This window comes from Anopheles maculipalpis, chromosome 2RL (genome assembly GCF_943734695.1).
Source record: "Anopheles maculipalpis chromosome 2RL, idAnoMacuDA_375_x, whole genome shotgun sequence".
Taxonomy (NCBI): Eukaryota; Metazoa; Arthropoda; class Insecta; order Diptera; family Culicidae; genus Anopheles; species Anopheles maculipalpis.
Genome location: NC_064871.1, coordinates 82,583,994 through 82,599,584, shown reverse-complemented (window position 1 = coordinate 82,599,584; position 15,591 = coordinate 82,583,994). Strand labels below are relative to the sequence as shown.

The window sequence follows — 15,591 nt, the reverse complement described above, 5'->3', positions numbered from 1 at the left end:
TATCATTTATAAGAAGCTATAAAAACAAGCAACTCCTCTCGGTTATGATGATGCTTCCTAAACTTGGTCTGTCATCCGCTGTTCACCCACGCAAACACAAACCACTTAGCTTAATGAAAAGGCAACACTCTCTCTCTCTCTCTCTCTCTCTCTCTTTTTCACACACACCCTAAAGACACAAAAGCTACGGAAAACTGTGAAAATTAAATAGGACAAAGCGAAAGGATCACCGTGCACGGCATTCATTGTTGATATAAATAACTCGGCTACACGGCTAGTTTAATATACAAAACCCAATCAACACACAGGCGTGTGCTCACACTCACACTTGCGAAGGAATAGGCATGTAATGTTAGAATAATTATATATTTAGGTGGTATCGTGTTTTTTTTCTCTTTCTTTTGTTTCTCTTTGAGATGAATACACACAAATTAATATTCTATCCCGCTGGCCTCTGATGGTTTAAGAATAATTGACAATAATATAAGTGAAAGTATTTTTTTTTTAATTATTATTTTCAACACTTTCGTTTTTCGTTACTACCATAAATAACCTAGAGTCTCTGTTTTTCTCTTTTTTAATTTTTACTAGTACTTTGTTGTTTCACTGTTGATCTCTCTTATTTGTTTTTCTCGCCTGTATTGTTTCTTTCCTTTTTTCGAACTGTTTCTTTCTTCTCTGTAAATAAGCATATTCATGTGTTTCTATAATCTCATGTTGATTGGTGCATTTGGGTTCATTTTGTTTATTGGTTTAGTTTTATATAGATTCCATTAAAAGCGTTACCTTTATTCGCTTTACTTTGTATGTGTATGTGGTATTTGGTGTGAGGAAAAACAAATTTTTCATATTTTATTTATATTGTAAAATTATTACAAAAAAATCTCGAACCCTACCTACAAATGGCACATGAATATGCTTTTTAACGGTTTATCTATCACACACTCGTTTCTTGGCTGGCCGCGGTTAGTTGGCAGAGAGCTTTGTTTTGTCCGAAAATTGTTGGGTGTACTGTTCGTGCGTTCTACTATCTTCTACCTCTGGCTTCTTATCTTACCACTTACCACTCTTAAATGTTGTATCTCTCTTAACCGGGCGGCCTGTACCGTTGCTGATTTGCTGTGCGGGTTAATGATGATACTCATATGGCGAAAGAATTATGCTAATAAAAATTGGGAGGGAGCGCACAAATACAGGAAATAACCTTCATTTTAATCCACATTGAAATTATGATAGAAAAAAAAGGCTTTCTGCGCTAGTTTGAGCAAGAGAGAGTACAGCCAGTGCACAGTTAATAATATTTTGCGCTTCATTTTTCGTGCCTGTGTATTTGTGGGTTAATGTTTACTAGTAGTGAGTTGTCGTATCCGCGTCCTCTTGGTTGGTTGCAGAAGTTGGTTTAATTAAATAATTTCCTACATTATAGAGTAGCTAATATTTAAACATGCATCGTTTAGAGGAGAAGTGAAATAGTGACGTACGTAATTGTGTTGTTTCGGTCGGAATCGATGGTTTCGGAATTAGAACCGATTCCGATCACTAGTACGTACTCTGGAAAGAGCGTGATTCTCGTATATGTTATTGCAATTTTCTGATGGCTCAAAAATTCTATCACCGTTCCTTCATTCGTATTTGTCTAGTTCTCCACTTGCTTAGATGAAAATGGCATCGATCACCTTGGTGCAGGACAATCAAGCGTACGTTGTGGTGTTTGGGCAATTATCAACGGTTAGACTTAGACCCTGAAACACGCAAAACTACTGTACGTAACATAACACGCAATGATGTTAGTGTCTTTCTTCCTAACCCAGAACTACTATTGCATCTAGTTCACCTGATGATGGTGCTATTGGATCACTTCTGTCCATGTTGTACTTATATTGTCCGTGTCCGAATACCAAGTACTTTAGTCACCGTGTTCTTCTGTTCATAAAACTCCTCTGCGAAACGTCTTAGTAATACACACGGCTACTTAAAAGATCTTAAAAGGGTGGATAAAGCATAGTGCGTCTCTCTTGCTCTCTGTTCGCTATCACTGTAATTCTTCTTCTGTGTTTTTTTTATCTCGGTGGTGCATATCTTCTTATCTGTGTGCAAAAAGCTCGGAAAGTCCCGATTTCCCCGTAATGTGTTTAGTGTATGTGCGGCGCGACATGGTGGTGTTTGTGTGTCCTGACGGTGCGTAGTTTTGCTGTGGGAGGACATAATGCATTTATAGCTATAAATCAACAAAAAAAAGTAGAAAAAATCTCCATCGGACAACAACATCTCTCCTATATCTCACAACTACACAAACACATACACACCCAAAAAAAAAATAAAATAAAACACAAGGTGGACGGCGAACGTTGTTGTTGTTGGCTGGTGGTGTGGAGTTCGTGTGGCTATAGCTGGCTGGCATCTAGTGAAAAACTGTCCCCCCGGATGATGATGTTATCGTGCCTACTACTACTACTACTACTCCCCTTACATTACTATATTCGTTGGTGGTTTTGTGGTGGGTATACTGTGTACACGGATGCTGGCAATTTACTTATACCAAGCAAAAAGCGCTCATTTCAACAAACGGTAATATCCATTTCTCCTTACAAAATGTACCTTTTTTGCATTTTCTTCTTCCTTTCACGGTGAGTGTTACGAAATCAGTTTATTTTATGTGTGTTTGTTAACTTAGTTTTTTTGTTTTTTTTTTACTTCCCTTTTTGTGTTTGTTCTTGTTGCCACCTCTCCTCTTTCATTTGTGTCCCTCTTACTTAGCCATAATCGCTACTAACCCTTCTCATTTTAATGTTTTTTGTTTTGTTTTGTTTTAATTTTCCATTTCATTTTTGTAATTTTTGCACACAATTTTGTTTTGCATTTATGTTTTTTTTTTTTTTGCATTTTTGGTACCTTTTTATGTGTATTTTAAGGCATGCTATCATTGTTATGAATGTTTTATTTTTTTTGTTATAAGATTTATGTTTTGTGTTGTAGTTTTTTCTTTGTAATTTTTATTAAATTCATTTTTATGTTTGTTCTGCGTTTTGATGATGAAAATTTGGTTTTTTCTACTTTGACAGGCGCCATAAGATATGATTATTATTATTTTTTTCAAACAAAAAGGATCAAGTTTCAAAGTGAAGATTGCAACTATGATAAAGGAAAATGTTAAACGTTTAAAATAATGAGATTATAAATAACAAAAGAACAACTTTATTAACACCGATAAGAGAAAACAAATGGTCAAATTAGTAATATCAAATCCTTTTTTTAATTAATTCATTTACTCTATTAACTAAAACCCCAGTTTAAGTCAATCAACTCGATTTTTAACATTAACATAATGCTACAAATTTTTTTTTTTAGTAGAACCATTTATTCCTCTCTTTCTGGACCACACTATGGACAAGTTATTGACCTTTTCCTGTACCGACCCTCACTGAAAATTATTGTTTTATCTTTTTTTTCTCCCTTTTGATGATTTATTATTTCGTTACTAGAAATGTTAAATTTATCCCTCGTTTTTTTTACTATAACTCGTTTGTTAATATACTTTTACCCTTTTTGTTGTTGTTATATTTTAAAGTACATACAAGACTAATGAGAGTTATTTTTTTGTTTCCTTATTTTAGGCGGTACAATAGTCGGTGCTCCGTTCGGTGGATACGCTCCATTTGGGCATCCACCGTCAGCCGTGTTGCCACCACCGAGACATGCCGCCTTCTATCCGCAACCGATTCTTTACTGGGGCTACCCAAGCCCACCAGTCTCACCGACCACGTACTACAGCACGGCACCGCCGCCCGGTGCACCGCATCATCTCGGACCGGCAGCTCATCAAACGGCACCACCAGGCATGCCGACCCACAGTCACGCACAACCGACGATGGTAGGCGCGTTGAAACCCTGATAAAGATGAACCAAATTTAATATGAAGCAAACGTTTATCTCTGTTCTCCGTTCTGCTCCGACAGCTTGCACTGAGCCCCGATCAGCGCAATCAACCTCAGCACCAACGTAATGCCAATAATCCGTCAGTTTCACTCGTTACAACCTTACCACCGAGATCATCGGTCGGTACAGCCGGATCATCCAGTGGCGAATCGTCCACATCACAATCCTCTTCACCGCCACTACTTTCACCCACCGGTGGATGTTCCAGTTCCGGCTCGGTCACGAGTTCCTCTTCGGGAACGTCCCAACGGCATCATGGTGGAACGTCGACGATTCGAACGTCCTCCTCACCACCACAACCAACGTCGGCATCGCTGCTTAGTTTACCGCTTGCCGCTGGTTCCTCCTCACAGCCGCTCGCTATCCCCACGGTCACAACACCAACCGGTGGGCTGGCCGGAGCATATCCCGGTTCGCAGCTTTCACCGATAATCCCACCACCGTCGGTACACTTTCCACCCCACCATGCACCACTGATGGGTACGGCTAGTCCACCGGGAACAACCGGCACAACGTTCTACGAGTCCCCCCTTCCTCATCTACCACATCATCCCACCCATCATCATCCACACCACCACCATCATCATCCACATCCACTTACGCACCATCATCACGATAAACTGGTGGCCACTGCTCCAAGCATCCTGACACCGTCGCTTATCCCGAATCAATATGTCGAGCTGTTTATAGTTTAGGAAAAGCGGACAGCAACAAACTCGAAAACATCCCCCGCTCCATGTTTTTCCATTAACAACAAAGTCTACGTTTACAATTTAATCTTGTGCGCGTTTTACTCGAAGAGATATGTGTGTGTCTTCATCATATTCTTGGCGTATCGATTGTTTATAAGATCACCCCGGCCATCTAATGGCTTACTAGGCTTGCTGATACCACGTAGTTTGATTATCAGTCCTCACTATGAGGGAACGCGGTCTCGATGGAATAAGGATCCCAATCCTGCCGTATGAAGACCGGCGCTGTATCGCGTTGTAATTAATCATTAAAACTGCTCGAAAAGGAATTGAAGGAACATCAAGGATCACGCATCTTAGCACTAAGTACGCTGCTAAGCTAAATCATTCTACCTACCCCCACATCCCAACGAGGGCAACCAATCAAAGCTAGTGAAGTAAGTTTAGTTGATGAGACAGTGTGAGTGTGTTATATCAAGAATCGCGTATGTGCAGTTGTGTACTTTATCGCTTAGCCTATGCTCTGCAAAGCATCGAACAACCCTTAAAACACGAACTACAGAAATGGATAATCCTTTATCGGGGTCCCTGATGTTCGGATTGGGGCAAAAATATCCATTTCGGTTTAAAACAGCTTCATCTGCCACTGACCCTCGGTCAAAAAATGTAGAATTACAAGGTCCCTGTTGCCTCCGGGCAGAAAATTCTTAGGGGACATATGAAGCGGCATGTATCAACCTCTTCTCTCCTGTCCTGCCTCCAGCTTTGATTCGAAACAGGACCTCAACACCATTTTCGCTTCAGCCTCAGCCGCTTAAGTGCTCGGTCAGTTAGTCTCGCACAAGACAGATCAGAAGCAATCAGTTAAATCGTACAATAAATTATAAAATCTTCACCCAAAAAAACATCAAGTGCTTTTGATGTTTTGTTCGATGCTCTCGACATGTACAGTCTTAGTGAGTACATTGTACACATCAGAATCTGGTGAAACCTGACGATGTTAGCTGTATTTTGTTCTGCTGCCAATCGGGCAAAAAATACTAGAACTAGGTAGCTGTTTATTTAATAATTCATCAGCGCTAAATCAACCATTTTGCTGATCAAAAAGAAGAAACAAAAAACGCTAGGAAACTAAAAGAAAAGGCTGATCGGTAACGTGCGTGAATGCGTATGACCACCGACAGGGAATAGTGAAGATAAAAAGCGAACGAAGAAAAAAAATCGCACTTTTGAAGTGCAATCCAACTATTAATGGTGAAGTAGATCGATAGACGGCGAGTTAACACGGAAATAATTTTAAAGCGGGTTTCGGTTCCATTGAAGAGAACGTTTCATCCAGAGTAAGGAGTAAAAGTTTCCAACCTGCAATGTGTGGATCTTTGCAATCACAGAAGGAAATAATGTTAAACAGTTAGGAAAAGTGTCTAAGGGAAGTTACACCAAATTGGATGAAATGTTCCCATAGATGGATGGAAAACCTGTATATATTCGTGTAGAAGATTTGCTGCATACTGCTAAGAGCATATTTTATAATTTATTTGTTAATGTTTGTACGAGTTTTTGTATGCATGTGTGTGCTTTTTTGTAATCTTGATAGATTTATTTGTATATTTTTACCTATTGCAAGGCGCAATATTACCATTGTTAAAAATGTTATTTCCATTTGGTTAAACTGTTATTTGTTATCCGTCACTGGTGTTTATTTTTTGTTTCACTTTTCTCTCCTTTTTTCCTTTCTTATTTAACCTTCCTAGAGCTACCCTGCAGGATATTAACCATTAGAAAAAGATGAAAAAATCTTATCAAACCAACTTTAAAAGCAATAATAGCAATATAACGCGCAAAGCTCGTAAATAACCTTCATTAGTGCTGGTTGTTTTGAAATGTTTGAAATTTTTTTTTACACTTTCCCAATTGATTAACGAACAAAACCCCGTATCTCTATAATAGAATTTGTTGCATCATAACATATACCGTTAAGTTTTATCGTTAAGCAATCATGTTGATCGTTATTGCGGGGGCCGATCATCTAACATATGCGCACTGGTGGGCTCCCCCTGTTTTCATTGTTAGTTAAGTGTTAGGAGTTTGCTTACTCGTTCGAATTGAGTGCATATCGCGATCGTTACTTACCAAGCACGAGTACGAGATGTGTACGATTGAATGATATTTCCAACCATCTTAAACGAGAAATGTGTTATTATGTAAAGATAGGGTAATGTGCATATATTTACATCATTATATTATTCGCATATTTGTGTTTAGGAAGAAAAACGACAAAAGTCCAGCTTAAAATCTTTCTTTTCACAATCGTTCCTTTTGTAAACGAGATCAGTAATCGTCACATCATACATATCATGCATACCGAGAGGAGAATGAGCCGCAACCGCACGCAAGGAGCATTTATTCGATATTGTTAGCCAATTTTTGCCTTACTAAAAATGTTGTGTTTACCATAAAATATGTATATGCTGCTGTTGCAGAAGAGACGTCTCGATGAGCTGTGCGTTTCGTTGTTAACCGACAATGAAACAGTGAATTAGTATATGGTAAGAAAATGCTGCTGTGTGCAGTAGGAAGAGGAGCGCGCCCCCTTGAACAATCCTAAATGATTATTAACAATGAATTGCTCAACCAGGTTCATGGGGAAAAGCTTCCGATTTGTTCAGCATACCAGCATCTATAGCAACGAATAAGCAAAGTAGGGAATGGCCATTGTACGTGTGGAAATGTAAGGAAAGGAAAAGTTACTATTCAGCGTGAGAGAAAGTACACGCACGCGGCTACGAATAGGATTTCAAAGTGTTCAAAAAAAAAAAAAACGGAAACTTATTACGTATGTGGAGTGAAGGATAGAGCAACAGGATAATAGGATCGGGCGAAAATGTGCATTCCATAGGTTTAGTTTTATACATAGTTGAAGATTTATGAAAATTTCAATAAAGTAATTACGGTAGAAAAATATATGCTTTGTTTCTTTTGTTTTCTTGCTCTTGGCTTAACAACCTCTAAGGTCATGCCGGCTATCGAAATGGCTTTCTAGACTGCCGTTACCACGTAGTTGGTTAGTCAATCCCCATTACGGGGGGACGGTCCGGATGGGATTTGAACCCCGGTCCTGCCGTTAGAATACCGACGCCGCTGTTGCCTATACCACTGGGCCACGTTTTTTCTGATATCTGCTTTTATGTTTTCGTGGACCACATAGGAAAATATTTACATTTTCATGATGACTTTAGGTCTTGTATGAGGCCGTGGATCTTTTATAGAAAGGTGGCAAGATATTCTATATATTGTAACTAGTCAAGGCCCGGTAGAACCCACCTTTGTTCAAGCGAACTCCGGTGTGCTCGCAAACTCCGAGATGCATTCACACTCTGGGATGCATGCAAACACCGAAATCTGAAAACCTAAAACCTCTTTATTCCGTTGACAGCCTATCATTCTTCCCGGCATCCTGGCATCTAGGCATCCTTCCCGTATGAGCTTCTGGATATAATTTTAACAATCTTAAATTGAGCAATCTTGTGCTCGTTGGAGGCATGCACCCCCGCTTTTCTCTTCATCAATTCTTCGCTTGCTGCGCTAGCTTGATCGCTGTTGCTAAGCTACGACGACGATGACGAAGTTCGGTTCGTGGTTGGTTCGAGTGGGTCACGCGCTCGTGTGTTACCCTTACGTTTTTTATGTACAGATTTCATTTGGTTGCCAACTACATTGGTTCAACACAATGATGTTTTAAATAAATATTATATTACGAGAAAGGAGTAAGAACTAGTATTCGATCAGAGACGTCTTTAAACTTATCTTATAAGTTCTTTCCTGGGAAAATTGAAGCGAGCAAAAATTCACTTTTGATTTTTTTTCAAATTCATATCTTAATATGATCCTCTGTTTTTTGAGTCGCATGCATAATCAACAAAGTATCAAAATTATATATTTTTATATAAAAATATTTTTTTCGTATGTCTGAACACGGCTTACGTTGCATCTATGGTATTTGATATGTGGGTATGATGAAATTGTGCTTCTTGGGTCATTTGTTTACGTTTTACCACACTTCAACCCGAACGCGCGTAAACGCGTGCCTCAAACCACCTGTCAAACAACGGTTGGCCGATTTTCGTATTTCGGGTTGATGATGTTCTTCGCTTGATCCCGTTTCGCGTACTGAAAATGGCAATTTAGTGTTTAATTTACTGTTTCGTGGATATCCATCAATTCGCTAAATGTTTAGAACTACGATTGCCTGCTGGCAAGTGTGCTTGAGACGTGTTTAACTGTCGGGCTCAGTGGTTGACTGCTCCACTGTGTGCGTGTGTTTTTTTGTTTGTGCGAAATCCACTTTCGCTTTGCTGTTATTGTCACTTCCGCTTTCACCGTGGGAGTGGTAGAGTAGCGGAAATTCGCACCGGTACAGGATGGATAATATTGACGATGTCGAAACGCTGTGCCGTATCTGTTCGTGTCCCGGGTCGCACAATATTTTCGCACGCATACCAGCCTACTGCCATGAACACTATCGAGAATATGCTCGCTGGAAGCAGCCCATTTTTCAGCTGATAGCAGAAGTTACCGGCATTAAGGTTAGTGGCGGTTCGGCCGGATGTTACAGCTGCTATTGGTGAAATATGACACTTCCCTTTCCTGTACCGTTTCAGGTAACAATAAACGATGGCTTACCGAAGCGAATATGCGTCCTCTGCATTTCGTATCTCAAGCACGCGTATACCTTCCGGCAACAGGCAATTGACAATATGGCAAGTTTGCTAGCTGCTAGCTATCTGTCCAACAGCCTACCGAAAGCCAAAGATCCATCGGTCGACAACGAACGGGTGATAGGCCGAGATGAAATCATTTCCACCGAGGATGGTACTGCATACCGGTCCGTTAATTTGACCAGCGCAACGAACACACGAAACGTCACAAAACCACCCACAAAGAAGCCGGCCATTATGCATCGCTTTGTGGCTAAACCACCGAACAACAATGTGGAAGAAGAACTGGTAGAGCCTAGCAGTGGACTTTTCGGTTACCGGGAGAAAGAATTCATCGAAGACGACGTGATGGAGCTGGACGGACTGCAAGAGCACGGCGTATCGTTCGCCCTGCCGGAAGACTACAAAGAAAAGAAATGTTTCGCGTGCCGGAAGCGGTTCATGTTTTCCGAAACGTACGCCCAACATTTGACCGAATGTTTGCTGTACAAGCTGACCGAGGCGATCCGTTCACTGTACCACATCATGTACCTGCGAGAGCAAAGCGCCATTTCAGCCTTCGAATTTATCCGACGAGCCGTATTTACGGTGCGCAAATGCAACCGGTTGGTGCAGTCGTACGACGGCGAGCTGGATGAAGATGTTGCGGCTGGAGAAACGGTAGACACCGGCAACGATAATATAGATGTACCGGGAATGGGTACAAAATCACCTACCGAATTCCTGCCGGCTCAAGCTTACACAAGAGTTGAGCTTGATTCACTAAGCGACAGTGGCTCGTCCGGTTCACCCAAAACTAAACCAACGTTACCAGATCCAACACACTTTTACCGCACGGGTATGAACAATCATCAGCTGCTGTCTGCTGGAAGTATGATGGGACAGCATCCAATCGTACTGCGTACGCCGGAATCATTCGTATTGCATACGAACGTAGATATTATCAAAAATCGACTCACCAAAAGTGGCCCCGAAGAGGTGAACGAAAGCAACGTTAGTGATCGTTACAAAACGATCAAATGTAAGCAGTGCGAGGCACGGTTCTGTACGATTTCCCATCTGGACGAGCACACGATCAAGGTACACCAGCGACGTGTGTGAAACGATCCGTTCGGTTTCTTTTAACTTCCTCACACGGCGTGGCTTCGACCAGAGCCAGCCAAGATGTAGTTATACATTAGTAAGATATTAGACACCCTGTTTGTATGTGGCACAAAATGGGGCAATCCAGATGGGCAGCAGAATGAGCTACGAAAGGAGTATATTTTCTAATTTATGTTTTTTTTTAAAGATTTGAGCTAATCGACGCTGCCAGGTATCAGGTGGAGACACAGAATTGACGGAAAAAAAAACGCACAATCGGGTGTGGTGAGTTTATACAATGCTTCTCAGGATAGTGAATTCTTTTCAACGTGAGATCATATTGTGTCGATATCATTTCATGGTATAGTTTCTTGGTTAGAATACTTCATGCAAAAGGATGTGAATTTTTTGATTTATTTTAAAAGATAAATTAATACAAAATCTCTCAAAAAATCCGATATTTACTTTAATATTAAAAATAAAGATCATGATCGAGCGGTCGAGGCTACTACTTTAAGAAAGTAGCGCACAAAAAGCAACGCAAACTTAAAAGACAAGTGAAAGGATTGTGTAATCTTTCCAAGCAAATATAGAGTGAATTAAAAAAAATAAAAAGATCAGTTCAACAAGATTGAGTATGTTCTTGCATGGACGATGTCTATGAGGACAAGAATATAGTAGAAACGTATTGATAGTGGATTGGAATAAAAAAGCAGTAAGGTTGATCTAATTTATGTAACATTCAACGAGTTCATTGATTTATGAGAACATACCTTTTTTTTGCCAATTTGTGTATTTTTTTAAGGTTTCAGGAACAATTTTACTATGCTCTATCGTTTGACATAGAATAATTATTGGTTTTCCGAATTTATGTCGAATTCTAAGCTCTTGGTGGTTGACTTTTTTGCAGCTGCTCAGCCTTTGAATTAACGACATCATTTTTGTTTGAAGTGAGCAAGGCAAGATAAACGAAAAAATGGAAAATAAATGAGAAATGAGGCACAAGCAAAACACAAGACACACTCCATTTTCTACCCCTGCCCTACAAACTTTTAGGCTATTCCAGAAGTTCACAAACAGATTGATAATTGTAACGGCCTGTTTGAGCAAGCATGAATGTATCATACAGTTAATATAATTAGTTCTATTTGACTACTCGTTCGGGGAACTTCGGCGTGCCTGTCCGTCCAAAGAGCCTCACCCGTCTAAGACTAACATGCCCCGGTAATGCCTTCGTTTCCGTTTAATGATCGTCATTTATTATGAAGTAGTCTTTGCCCAAGTGCTCTCGTCCAAGAAGTTTCTTATAAAGCAGGGTTCAAGCAAGGTTTAAGAGACCTTGTCTACGATTTATATGCCTAGTACCTTTCTGTTCAAGGATGCTCGCTTAATATGAAGGTTTTGGGTACAAAAAACCTCAGTGTTAAGGTGCCAGGACATCCGAATACGAGTCCTTGCTTTGTACTTCGTGTTACAAAAATATCCGTCTGCAGATATTCAACCGTTCCGCGAAACTTTTGTCATTTAAGGGATTTATTAAGCTGCTAAAGCTCGTGTAAAGGATCGTGGTTAAGCTTCAGATTCAACCGTCAATTCCTCGAACAAACGGTTTATGGTTTGTACACTTGTAATTCATACTTATTCCATTCCTTATCCCCTTTCTGCAGTCCGATTATGGGTATGAGATCAATTCCTGTGCTAACGGTTTTAAATATTTATTTTTAATTAATCATGGTGGTTTCCAATTCTACACAGGACCGCAGAAGGTATTTCACGTCGTGGATTCCGTTATAAGCTAGTGTTATACGCTGTAGATGAGCATTAAATGCGAAATTACTCGACAAAATTAGTCGTTCAATCAAATCTAACCGTTGCTCCATCAAACTATTGCGCGCTCAATGATATAAAAATATTTTAAAGTTTGATTGAATATAAGCAGTCTTTCCATGAGGATGCTATATCCTCATGTTGCTGGAAATATTGAATTTTCCCTCAAAAATTTACGAATAATTTCACTGCTAGATGGAAATTTTTCTACGAAAGAATGTGTTTTTTTTTTGGTGTTCCGTTTCATGCAGTCCCCATTAGACCCTCATTTAAAGTAAAGTTTTCCAGTTCATTAACTATCCGTTTTCTCTTTCCATTTTCCCTTCTTTTCACGAGTACGGCCTTAGAAGAATTCCCATTGGAGGAAACATGGTTTCAAAACTCCAGCAACGGCAGCGTGGTATGTGTAACAAAAATGTCTAAAAATGCCGCCTAGTTCCTAATTCACTTGCAAAATATGTCAACACCAATATAAGAATTCTTTCGAGCAAGAAGGAAAAAAGCGTAAACAAAAAAGGCCTCCCCTCCCGTCACCATACCATTGGGAAGAATTCGTGGGTAAATTTCCTGTTGCCATACCATCATCATCTTCCGCTCTGCTTTTTTTTATATTAATTTTAATACAGAAGCAAAAAAATGCAGCACAAAAAAAGAAAAGATTGGAAAAAAAGGAACGACACAAAAGCTACTAATGGGGAATCATTTGGGGATTTTTTTTTGGTTTGCCTCTTTTTCTAGGCGCAAAGGTCCCAGCTCTTTGTTTCGACCATCGAAGAACCTTTTTTTTATCGTTTCTTTCTTTTACCCGGCTGATTATGGTGTAAAATGAAATTTAAAAGTTACACTTTCCCCTTCGGGCTGTGTTTGTTTCCCTTTCCTGTACCGATTTGCTTCCTGTTTTCTAGCACGAATGCAATCAATTTTGCTATGGTAGCGTTTAGTTTGTATAATGAACTGTTTTTCGTGTGTTTTTTTCCTTTTTTTTTAGAGCTCTTTGTATTGTTAGATGATTGTAATGAATGTAAGGTATTTTAAAATTAGTCTAGCATTTTTGTTAGCAACAGCTTAAAAAATGTGTTTATTTAATCATTGTTTTTATATAAAATTCTTTAACGGAGAGTTTTTTTTAACGATTATCCATTAGCCAATGTCCGTTCTAAACTTAGTGTTACTGCTGTTGCTGTAAGGGAAGCTTTCTTCTGTGTTACGAGAATGATTACAGCTGCTAGGCATACATGAGCTGCTAAACTGAAAAGGACACAGTGTGCATAGTATATCATTTATTGGGACAAAACAATGTTCTACCTTTTTTGTATCTATTTCATTCTATTTTTAAAGACGCATTTTATTTTTTAAAGGACACAAACACTTCTCCTTACTGCAATTTAAAAGAACATTTAAGATTCGAATCCGATAGTGCAAAGCAAAGTGCCTAGTAGATTATGACTAAATGTCGTGGGAATGATTTAAAAACTTGCAAATGATGCCACTTAATCAACAATAATATCAACAGTAACGGCTACAAAATTGGAACAGCCTTTTTTGTAGCAACACTTCGTATCATTTATTTGGATTTCTTTGCTATTTTATTGAACGGCCAATGCCATCAGTATTTTAACTTGCGCTGAGTGCTTTGTACAACTGGACTTTCCAGACTGAGAAATAGTAATAAGTAATAAAGTATTGGGTTAATCTTTTAGTATTGGGGTGAAGCTCTTATCATTCATTTCCTTCATCACCCAAAATACCAGGCGCCTCCATTGTAAATAGTCATAGCTAATATTCTTGAATATTGTTTTAATTCCATGACCTAATGAGAAGAATTGGCAGGTCAGAGGGTTGAACTTACTTTAAAGAATTAAGTTAGATTCCCTCTTTCATGCGTAAAAAGTTTTTTACGGCTGATATAGTTAAACGAATTTACTTCTTTTATTTAACGGGACCACGGCTTTACGACCTACTATTTAGCTAACGACGGAACGGATAGGATAGGAACTGGACCTGTGCTGTGCACCGGCCGCTCTCGGAAATATAATATTTCATTCTTATTAAAAAAGCAACATAAACTGTTATTTTAAAAAGGAATATACTTATTTTAGAAGAGTCCTTAGTGCATTGGCTTTTCTTTTTGCCATACTCTCTATTTTTTACAAGGACACTAAGTGTATGTGTGAGTAAAGAAAAATGAGAAAACCAACGTATCAACAGTTCTAACACACGAGAACCCGTCGAACGAAGCATCGCACCGTGTCAAGAGCTATGTGTGTCTTGCGCTATTCCTAACCCTCCGTAGAACCGAGGAGGAGAACACTGTTCCTGCTGCTGCTGCTGCTGCTGCTGCTGCTGCATACTTCCCATTAGTGTTTGGGGTAGTATGGGGTTTTGTTGATGTTTACTTATGTAACACAAACTAGATTATTTCTCGCTTTGTTCGTTCGTTCTGCACGCTGCCTGGCCCATAGGGTAGCAGCATTTGCTATTATTTGAGCTAACCGAGCTTGTGCTTCCCGGAATTTCTGCTTGGAAGCGGATGAGAAAAGGCATAAGAACAGCCCTCCGGATGTCGATGCACCGAATGTGGAATGAGGGTGGGCGGGGAGCAAAACATGAACCTAAATTACTGTAGTACATGCAGATAAATTGAAGTCGACAGTTTTTGCAACACGTGTCATCGGTCAAACCGGTGTTTGTTGGGGATTTTATTGATTTTCAAAAAGAATGTGAGAGAATGTAACAGAGATTGGCAAGCTGTGAGTTGGGTTGTTGTTAAATTCTGACAAGAGGTTGTTACTGTGTTCATTTGCATCTCGATTACGTTAGCATCCGGTGGAACGGATTACAACGATTCAGTTTAGTAGTAAGCTTCCTAATCGCGAATGTGTGCCTAGTTTTCTAGAAATTTTTATTTTATTGTTTGCTAAGGACTCTCTTAAAGTCTTAGGACAGCATCAATGGTGTCGGGTAAAGATTCCAGCAGCAGGTTACCTAACTAAAGAAGCATAGTCGAGGATCGATTGCATACAGCAACAGTACAACGCCTTTAAACCGAAAGGATCACGTACTTTTGATGAAAATCAAAGTTAGGTATCTATCCAAAACGCCTGGACCACTGATGAAGGATACACGATTAAAGATTATGTTGGTAGAAGGTGGTCAAATGATCGTTACTTTTCTGCGGACAAAGTAATAGGCCATTTGCACAACACCGAATCGATACAATATTGAAGAAGAAAATATTTGGCAGGTGAAGTAACGTGAAGGTAGATTTTAGTGTCATCAGCGTACATGGAGGACTCAGTAACACGTTCTCCTGTATATAATAAAAATGCAAGGGA

At 39.5% G+C, this 15,591-nt stretch overlaps 2 protein-coding genes across 2 annotated transcripts; both read left to right on the top strand.

Moving 5' to 3' along the window:
- The first annotated feature begins 1,508 nt into the window (after positions 1-1,508).
- On the top strand, positions 1,509-4,631 carry LOC126567546 (uncharacterized). The gene is made up of 3 exons (XM_050223764.1): positions 1,509-1,542; positions 3,615-3,871; positions 3,957-4,631. The coding sequence occupies exons 1-3, from the start codon at positions 1,509-1,511 to the stop codon at positions 4,629-4,631; spliced, it is 966 nt and encodes a 321-aa protein (XP_050079721.1).
- A 4,418-nt stretch (positions 4,632-9,049) lies between these two features.
- LOC126568214 (uncharacterized) lies at positions 9,050-10,458 on the top strand. Its single transcript, XM_050224656.1, has 2 exons — positions 9,050-9,214; positions 9,290-10,458. Exons 1-2 carry the CDS (start codon positions 9,050-9,052, stop codon positions 10,445-10,447), a joined length of 1,323 nt encoding a protein of 440 aa, XP_050080613.1. The 3' UTR covers positions 10,448-10,458.
- The last annotated feature ends 5,133 nt before the right edge of the window (positions 10,459-15,591 follow it).

What these genes read in the sequence shown, in the direction of transcription:
- LOC126567546 (XM_050223764.1), top strand. Translation starts at nt 1,509, where the DNA reads ATGGTTTCGGAATTAGAACCGATTCCGATCACTA. An exon ending in AGAACCGATTCCGATCACTA is followed by an intron (nt 1,543 to 3,614) that starts GTACGTACTCTG and finishes TCCTTATTTTAG; the next exon opens with GCGGTACAATAGTCGGTGCT. An exon ending in GTCACGCACAACCGACGATG is followed by an intron (nt 3,872 to 3,956) that starts GTAGGCGCGTTG and finishes CTGCTCCGACAG; the next exon opens with CTTGCACTGAGCCCCGATCA.
- LOC126568214 (XM_050224656.1), top strand. Translation starts at nt 9,050, where the DNA reads ATGGATAATATTGACGATGTCGAAACGCTGTGCCGTATCTGTTCGTGT. An exon ending in CAGAAGTTACCGGCATTAAG is followed by an intron (nt 9,215 to 9,289) that starts GTTAGTGGCGGT and finishes GTACCGTTTCAG; the next exon opens with GTAACAATAAACGATGGCTT.